General features: G+C 32.4%; 1 protein-coding gene across 1 annotated transcript; it reads left to right on the forward strand.

The window, feature by feature from the left end:
• The first annotated feature begins 3587 nt into the window (after positions 1 to 3587).
• LOC132029405 (CASP-like protein 2D1) lies at positions 3588 to 5798 on the forward strand. Its single transcript, XM_059418683.1, has 3 exons — positions 3588 to 3930; positions 4378 to 4489; positions 5332 to 5798. Exons 1-3 carry the CDS (start codon positions 3767 to 3769, stop codon positions 5593 to 5595), a joined length of 540 nt encoding a protein of 179 aa, XP_059274666.1. The 5' UTR covers positions 3588 to 3766; the 3' UTR covers positions 5596 to 5798.
• Positions 5799 to 10218: the final 4420 nt, after the last annotated feature.

Below are 10218 nucleotides of genomic sequence, written 5' to 3' on the forward strand. Positions count from 1 at the left end.
ACAAAAACTTCTTGTGTTTCTGGTTTTTTTTTTTTTTTCTACTTTGGTCTACTTTAAGAGTCTTTTTTTTTTTTTTTTCAAAGTTCAGGCCAAATTAAACAATTAGAGTTTGATATCTGACGGTGATAAAAAAGTATTCCTTTTTTATAAACTTAAAGAAATAAAACTGCTGAACTGATATTTAAAGCATTATTTTGAACCTACTATCCAAAACAAATGTGACCATTTTTATTGTTTTCTCACGTGATATTGTGGCCTGAAACTAAATATCTTATGTCCTATCAGTTAGGGGTGGGCGTTCGGTTTTTCGGTTCGGTTTTTTCAAAGTTCGGTTCGGTTTTTCGGTTTCGGTTTTTTGAAAGTGGACACCGAACACCGCACCGAATTAGTTCGGTTCGGTTCGGTTTTTTGAAGTTCGGTTCGGTTCGGTTTCGGTTTTTTAATTCGGTTTTTTTAGCAATTACAAATCTCTCCATTTATTTCCATTTTTCCTTAGTGATTTTTGAGTTACGGAGGTTTACGCTGACTAAATGTTTGAAGGTTTGATGACTTTAGAATCCAACCATATTGATCATCCACGCATACAAGATAATATCTTCTATATACAAAATATAATGTATTATACAACGTATAATAAAATCATATAAAGTATATAAAATTTTATATAGTGTATAATCAAATTATGTGAGTTATATCTAATTTATTATAATAGGTGAAATAAATTATATGAATATTATTCTATGTATAACATTTTTATTATACTATATATAATAAAAATCAACACTCAAATTATTAGTATCCTTGTATTCAATATCTTGTAGTGTTAAATGAAAACTGAGATTTTATTTTTATAACAATGAAAGAAGTTGGGAATAAGGAGGAAGTAGAGAAGGTAAGAAAAAAAGTTTAAAAAAAAATCTTTGCGTTAATAAGGAGTAAGTATGAAATTGTATAAAAGCAGGTTATACGTTACGAACAATGAAATAGGTGTTGGAGTTATTCACGTCTATATAGCAATTTGATTTACTATAAAACATTTAACTTGTCATGTAATGTTTAATAACATTTAGTTACTAAGAGTATGTAAATATTATAATATTATTGTCTACTTATGTTTTTTTTCCCAAAAATAAATTGCATTCATGTAAAAAAAAAAAAAAAAAAAAAAAAAAAAAAAACTTCGGTTTAACCGAAAAACCGGTAAACCGGAACCGAACACCGAACCGAACACCGAAATTGTTATTAAAACGAACCGAAAAACCGAAACCGAAAAACCGAATTAATTCGGTTCAATCCGGTTTTTCGGTTATCGGTGTTTATGCCCACCCCTACTATCAGTTACTTCATTTCACTGTCATTGATGAGATTGGTGTTGCCACAACAATATTTTCTGAAATTTATCGACCCGTAAAGTACAAGTGCAACTCCACTTTTGAGATTTCGAAAGTGCATTTGTAAAACTTGGCAGTGGTTCTAGAACTTTCTCCCTTTGTGTTGTTTGATTTTGTTATGTTATTGCCACATAGACCGTAATATAAGCTGTGCTTTTGCAACACATATGTGACAGAATGATTACGCATATAATGATGCAACATTAAAGTTTTTTTTTTTTTTTTTTCTCCACCCAGTGTCCGATATCCGGATTGGAGCTCGATTATATCCGGATTCGCGTGGCGTAGGGCCCCATTTAGGGGGAAGAGCTCCCTACCAAGAAATTTTTTCATATTCAGGGCTCGAACTCAAGACCTCTAGTTAAGAGAGAAGTAGCCTCATCCGCCGCACTATATCCTTTGGTGGTAACATTAAAGCTTTCTTTACGCATTATAGCTACTTAGAATAATTTTATTTTAAAAAATACATGTTAAAATATCAATCACAATTTATATAATTTGAGTGTCGAAAAATAAAATGTGTCACATAAATTAGGACAAAATGAATAATAAAAGATCATTTTCACAAAGATCTTGAAATAAATAACAATTTAATAATTTTAAATCTATATACGAATGAATCAGATCTTTGTCCCAACAAATAATAATAGTAAGGGATCTGAATAATTCACATATAAATATCCATCAAAAACAAAGTAGCCTTGGTCACAAAATTCAACAACACAAATAGTCATCTTTCACGGGTGTAAAGCCGAAAGCAAACAATTAATTCACCCATCTCCACACGATACCAAAACTTATCCCAAATGTCTGACAGGTGTTTGAGAGTGTTTAAGGAATAAAAACAGACATGCCTCAATACTATGTGGACCAAAGTCAAATTTGTCATTTGCCTGTGTTTGTGGTTCTTTTAATTTTATTTTTTTCTATGATTCTTTTTTTTTTTTTTTTTTTTTGGTCTATGTTTGTGGTTAGAACCAGAAAAGAAAGGCACAGCCGTATGGATTCAATTATGCCATTTTTGCTTGGCTCCATCTGTTAGATATTAGTGATGGAGTTTAAGTTTTATATATCAACAATTTAAATAAATTTTTATACCATTAGATTATATAAGTGATATCTATAGGTAAGATTAAAATGTGACATTTAAAATTTTGAAATGAGACATATTTCCTTCTACAATAGATAAAGATGACCTTAATAATGTAAAATTATTTACACAGACAGTGTATATTACTTAAACTCTCATAGATATATATATGTTTCCTGGTACGATAGAGATATTGGTTTCTTTTTGTTTCTATGTTTTTGGTTAGCTTAAGGGTATTTATGTGAACTTTTTTACTAAAATTGCAATAAATAATGATTATTAAATCATAACTTTAAAAAATTTATATGTTCAATGTTAAAAACCTTGGTAGTTTAATCAGTTTAAATTTTGAATTCGCATTTGATTCAATTATGGTGTTAATTTCTCATACGGTCATTCAACTAACAGTTTTTATCTCAAAAAATCACTCAATTTTGTTTTGTAACACAAAACCACTCAACTAATGGTAATTCTCAAAAAGTCGGTTTGTTATTAGAAAAATCACTCACCCGTTGCCATTTCACCTACAAAATCACTAACCCGTTGCGATTTCACTTACAAAGTCACTCAACCAATTCAAGCGATATTTCCAATAGATATTGCTGAGACGGAACATTTTTTTGAGTTAACTTCTTAAAAAATAAAAACCGATTCATTCTGGTAAAATGAAAAGCGATCAATTTAATTATTAAACAAATAGTTTTTAAATACTCCCTCCGTTCACTTTTACTTGTCCATTTTTTACTTTTCACGCTGTTTAAGAAATAATAAATGAAGTGTGTATATTACCATGATGCCCATATTAATTGGTATATAATGGTATTGGTTTTGGAAAATGATTTGGAATGAGTAATTAATGTTAAGGGTAAAACAGAAAAAAAGATAAACAATAAAAATGAAAATCTATTTTAGGAATAGTGGATAAGTAAAAGTGAGCGGAGGGAGTAAAAAACTGGCTTAAAAGAATTGAAATTAACTCTTCAATTATGCTATTTTTGGAGGACTACATGTGTTAGTTATTACAGATATATCACCAACCAAAACTCACTAATCCTTGCCATGATTTCTCTTCTGAAAAGGCCAACCCATTTCTTCTCTTTCTTCCCACTATAGATAAGCTACCTGGCTTCTTCATCATTATTTCCATTTATCTTTTTTCAATTAAAAAGATTAAAAATTCCTAAGAATAACATAAACAGATTCACCAACTCTTTCTATATATATATATATATAAAGAGTATATATGTATTCCTTTGTAAGTTCTTCTACATTTTGACAGAGCAAAATGGGATTTCTTGAAAATGATGCATCAAATCTTAAAGTCCTTGACTGTACTCTAAGGCTGTTTGTCATTCCCTTGTCTATTGCATCCGTATGGTTGTCTGTCTCCAACCAACAGGATAATACTAGTTATGGAAGATTGGAATTCAGCAATTTCACAGGACTCAAGTAAGAAAAATCATTTCTATCTTCATCCTTTATTTTTTTTCACTAAAAGCTCTCCAATTTTGTTGCTAATCCGCCGTTAAATTGCTCGTAACTAATAATTTTTTGTGATAATCCGTTGTTATAAATACTCCCTCCGTCTTGTCATGTTTCCCTTTTTGAAAGTCAATTTAACTCATTTTCAAAGTAAAATTAGATCAACTCAATATTATATTACAAGTTGCAACTTTTCTCATGTTAATTTGATAAAAAATATATTCAAAATGCTAGTCAAAGCTCATATATTTTGACTCTCGAAAAGTGAAAAATGACAATTAATATGGGATAGAGGGAATAGGATTAGCGTTGAATTTTACTATTTAGCTACAGAATTTATCGTCGCTAATTCTTGTTTTTTTAGTTCTGCCCCTTTATTTGGTGCATGTTGAAGTAACAATTCAATTTGAACAGGTACATGGTTGGCATTAGTGCTGCATCAGGTGGATATGCTCTTTTAACTGCTATATCTTTGTGGGTCAGGAATTTAGTCACTAAAGCATGGTTCTTCTTTGTTTCTGACCAGGTAATTATCCCACTTCCATCTCTTTTAGTTTTTGATTCTTGATTTAAATATTTGGGTTTTATGAAGAAATTGAGACTCTGGATTCTTGATGGAGCAGTAGAGGCACTACTCATTTTAGAAATAATTTTACCTTTTTCTTAGTTTTATCTCATTCTTTAATGAGATGATATATAGTAAATAGGTTTAACACCCCCCCCCCCAAAGTTTCAACATTTTACGAATTTCACACTTAAACTATTGGGTGTTTCGTAGTACCCCTAGACTATAACTCGTTTTAGATTAAAACATCGCCTATTAAATATGTGACAAAATGTTTGAGATAACTTGCTGAGTTGCATGTGGGAGATGAAATAATCTTTAAAATGAGTCCACCTGGGCCTTGACACAACGAGTTCATGTAGGGGTTCAGTGAACACCCAATAGTTCAGGTATGGAACTCGCAAAACGGTGATAGTTTAGGGGGTTTTAACCTATTCACTCATTTTTTCCACGCGTACTGCAACTTGAAACTCTTCGGAAGAGCTTTTGGAGCGTAAAGTTCACGTAGCATGTCATATTCCTCCGGGGTATTTTAATATGAGTTTATGGTAGTTCAGGAGGTTCTGTGAAGGCCCAATAGTTTATGTATGAAACCAGCAAAACTATAATAGTTTAGGGGCGTTTTTAACCTATTCACTCATATCCATGGTTTGCTTAGGTCACAAGTTTAAAAAGTCGGGTTTCTTCTCTTAAATTTCGTGTCCAGTCAAGTGCATCACATAAACTCAGACATAGCGAGTACTATTTTCTTCCATTTTGAGCTTTTGTTTTCTCTGATGCCTTTTCCATATTGTTTTCTACAGGTTGTAGCATACTTAATGGTTACATCATTGGCTGCAATTTGGGAAATTCTTTACTTAGCCTATAATGGTGACCAAAAAGTGTCATGGAGTGAAGCCTGCACTTCCTATGGAAAATTTTGCAGTAGATTGAAGCTGGTTTTGGTTCTCCATGCCATTACCCTTTGTTGTTTCCTTGCATTAGCTGTGATTTCAGCTTATAGGGTCTTTAGCAGATATCAGCCTCCTAGTATAGAGAATGAAGAAGAAAAGGAAATGCACACCTGATTTCTTTTCCCTGTTTTCATAGTCAAGTTGTGTTTATAGTTTTAGTTACAAAAAAATCACATACATGGATTGAACCTCGGTCAGTCCAATTTAGTTGACATAATCTGATATTGTTGCTACTTTGTGAGATGGGCAAGGATTGATTATTGTCCCTAGTGTTGATATAGAGTTTGTTGAATAAAAGCGTTTTGTCTTCAGGGGTGCGTTAATGTTTTCTTAGAAAATAAGTGGGCTTTTATTTATTTTTAGTGTTAAAATAAGCAAAAAAAATATTTTTCAAGAGCATTTATATGTTATTTAAGAAACGCCTAATGGGGGTGGAGTGGAGTGGGTGGTGGGGGCATTGCAGGGTGGGAGGAGACACTGAGATTTGATACTCTCGTGGAACTTGTTTTTCCTACTTTCAATATGAAAGTCATTTTCCTTATTTTTAAGCTTGTTTTCGCAGAAAAAAATATTTTTCAAATTATTTTAACCAACCAAATACGAAAAAATTGGAAAATATTTTCTTCCGTGCCTAACAAACCCTAGATCTCTGTTTTAGATGGTTATATTTTAGAATAATCCAAGATTACATACCACCAGATAATTTGTGGCACACAAAGAAAAAAAGGAAAAAAGAAAGATGAGCGGCTACAAGGATGAAACTACAAGACCGAGGAAGGAGGAGAAAGGGGAGAATTTTTGCCACTAGGTAGGTAAATGGACTTGAAAATTTTTGCCACTTGGTAGGTAAACCGTAAATGGATTTGAAAATTTTTGCCACTTGGTAGGTAAATGGATTTGCTCAGATAAGCTGGTGGTGAATCTAAATATGATTAATACTCCCTCCTCTCACATTAGTTGTCATATTTTGCTTTTCGAGAGTCAATTTGATTAATTTTTGAAGTTAAATTGAATTAGATTAATTTAATATTTTAAAAATTGCGATTTAGATATTTCAAAACTATATAAAAAGTACTATGTCACGCCCCGAACCATGGCCTTGGCGAAACACAGCACTCGGTGCCTTACTGCATGTGACCGAGCGAACCACATGGCTTGTTGAATCATCATGAGGCATACGAGCGTAATATAACGTGAATGCATGATAAGCCTTTATAAAACGTAATAAGTCATAATACTTAATAAAATTACTTGTTTAAACATGAGTGCGGAAATAACATGAATGAGCCAAAAATGGCTATACGATTCCGAAAGTCTGACATAACATAACCGACTTGTCTCAGTCTATAAACCTCTATCAGCGAGTCCGACCGTAAAACATGCTTGTCCGGGACAAGGCCCCCAACATACCTTAGATGCATAACTAATTATAAAACAAAGAGTTGACTAAACCTCGAATGAGACGGGGGCTCACCAATAAGCCGACATGAAAGCTTTGTCCACCGAGCAGATACGTCATCCGTAAATTAGTACCGCATCGTGAAACGCGGCCCCCGGCAATAGAAAGGGACGTCGCACACATTGAATGTACTGGTATGTAAAGCAACTGAATGAAATAACATGGGACATGGGATAACATGATAAGAACTGAAACTGGACATGAACATGAATACATACATATATATAACATGGTAAAAATATCATAAGTAGGGAGAGCATTTCATAAACCGACCATGTGATATCACCACGTGGGTACGCGGGAGTCCGGTACCCATGGGACAAGAGAGCCCCCATACCTTGCCGTGTATGAGGTGGTAACGTGCTCGATGGATCCATTCAGTGTAAAATTAAGGTATCGTCCTAACTGGGCGGAGCGATCCTTGTCCTACGGTGGCTACGTAGTTTCAGGCTATCTGAGCCTTCTCGGTAATTCGTGCAACTCCCAAAACATGAACATAATATAGTTGGCTAAGAAGCCCATGATTTTCGTGAATTAACTTGTACTTGTCTTGTAATCATGATTTCACGAAATAACTTGTAAACATGATTTCATGAAATAACTTGTAAACATGGTTTCATGAAATAACTTGTCTTTAGCATGTGTGTATCTTGAGTCATGGCATGAACATAGTTATAAAATACAATTGCATGAAAACTTGTAGACATGTAGGATATTCATGAAATAAGCATTTTTGTTTAAAAGCATGCATGCAAGAACCCATGGAATGCAAGATATGAATTTTTATGGATTACGGACGGATTCTCAATAATCATAAAGAAATATTAAGAACTCAATGATGGAATTATAACAATTCATACATAATATAATCATGGACATGGACCTAGGGTTATCATGAGCATGGTATAGAAACCCTAGTTTTAGTAGAGAATCATAATTTATGGATTATGAGGCGTGGGGAAAAACAATGATGTTCCCACACGTAGATAGTAACTCTACATACCTTAGTCGCTCCAAAACTTGAATTAAAGACTTGAGCTTTGAAGAGGATTTCCAAAATCTTGAATTCTTGAACTTTGAGATGGATTTTCTTGAAAACCCTATGTTAAGAATGATGGATTCTTGCTTAATGATCATGAACGTATGTTGGAATTGACTTGGATTGTATGGAATAGGCTTACCTTAAAGTTTTTTAAGGTTGGGAGAGAAGAGCTTAGTCCTTAGGCTTGAGAGACTTCTTTAGGGTTCTTTACCTCAGAAAAATTGGTTTAAAACGAAGTGGGAAAGAATATAACGAAGTTTGGCTCTTAGAATGTTGTGGTCGGTGCGCGGTCGCGCAGCTGGAGGTTACTTCGCGCAGGTGATCGCGCAGCAAAGGCAATGCTTTGCTCCGGTGCGCGATCGCGCACTCCGAAGGGCACTTCGCATGTATCGCGCAACGTCCAAAGAAAAACGGTCATAACTTATAGCACACATATCTGTTTGAGCTCCATAATATATGGTTGGAAAGGTATTTCAAAGGCCTACAACTTTCATGTTTTGAGTTTTCTCAAATTGCTAACTCAAATACCAAAACAATGGTCAAAAAACTGCATGCCTCGTACTTAGACGAATTTAGAAGGCCTTAAGAACTTCACTTTTTGGTTTGACTTCAAAACGACTTTTTATCACTCGAGTTCATCCCGAATGGATCCGTATATCTAAAATATCACCTTTATACTAGATTCATGCATTCACACCTATCTCGAATTTACGGGATGTTACATACTATAACTTGCGATTCTTGTGAAAAATATATCTTAAAATATTAATAAAATTTTATATAGTTTGACTCTAAAAAAAGAAAAGATGACAAGTATTTTGAAACCGAGGGAGTACCATCTCTGTCACACTTGGTTGTATGATTCGAATCGTCTTAGGAATTTGATATTAATTGTATTCCTTGGACTAATAAATTATACCCAAAATGGACATCTTCACATGCCCAAAGTTTAAGGGTCTGTTTGGAAAGCCACCTGATAATTGGAATTGGTGTAATTACTAGGGTAGTAATTACACAGTATTATAATTACAACAACATATTTGTTTGTCATCACACTATTATAGTGTAATTACAAGCATACGGTTTGGTTGCACAAGTTTAATTTACAGTGAATTTAATTTAAAAATAAAAATAAATTATAAAAAAAAATTAATTAGAAAAAAATAAAAATTAATTTAAAAAATATGTGCCTTTATAAATGGAGTACTAAATTATGTATTTATCAACACATTATTTCTTGAAAATATATAAATTAACAATCATATATTTGTAACTAAAATTGTAAACAATAATTGATTATTTTTCAAATTAATAATATTTTATTTTAATTAATTATAAAATAAAAAATACTTTTTTTGTGAGAACATCATTGAATGGATGTTTGAAAAAAAAAAATTAATATTTATAAATATAATGCCATAGCATTATTCAAATGTTTGACAAAAAAAAAATCTATTAATTGTAAGTGAAAAATAAATAGTATGCAATGTGAAATAACAACTCAATAGTACTAAAGAAAATATATCCTAAATTCAAAAACCAAAAAAAAAGTTTAACATAATACTCTTATGTCAAATTCCAACATTACATAGGTAAGTTCCAACGTAACTTAAACAAATATAATTCAAAAGAAAGGGAAAATATAAGTCTATAACGTCATTAACAACAAAATTTACTTTAATAACATCATGTTATACCCCATTTTAATCGAGTTAAATTAGAGTACAACGTATTGGTGATTCCTAAATTAATTAACTAACTTAAAGAGTCGCCACCTAAGTAATTTAGAGATGAATTAGGACACCTATCAATTGCTAATATTAACTCCGTTTAAAGTCTACTAAACCTGAAATTCTAGACAAGGGTTCTATTAATCTAAAGGACCGGACTTAAGATTACTTAAGGCTAAGTGACTGATAAAAAATTGACACAAAAATGAACCATGTAATCAAATATATCACTGTTAAAGAAAATCATTTTTTTTGGACAACAAATCAATTTGCTTGCAAAAAGAATTAATTTTAATATCCTTTGGAAACTAATTCTTTTAGAATTGAGAATTTTGAAAAGAATACATACGATGGGCTCATGAAAAATTTGTCCCAATTACCCCTCTAAATGGTTCAAATGTCCTAAGGCTAATTCTCTTAAATATCCAAACAAGCATAGGCAAAACAAAAGTAGCTAGTACAAGATATGAGGAAATTGAAGCAGAATTAATAATTCACCCAAAAAA

Source organism: Lycium ferocissimum, chromosome 9 (assembly GCF_029784015.1).
Source record: "Lycium ferocissimum isolate CSIRO_LF1 chromosome 9, AGI_CSIRO_Lferr_CH_V1, whole genome shotgun sequence".
NCBI classification, from domain to species: Eukaryota; Viridiplantae; Streptophyta; class Magnoliopsida; order Solanales; family Solanaceae; genus Lycium; species Lycium ferocissimum.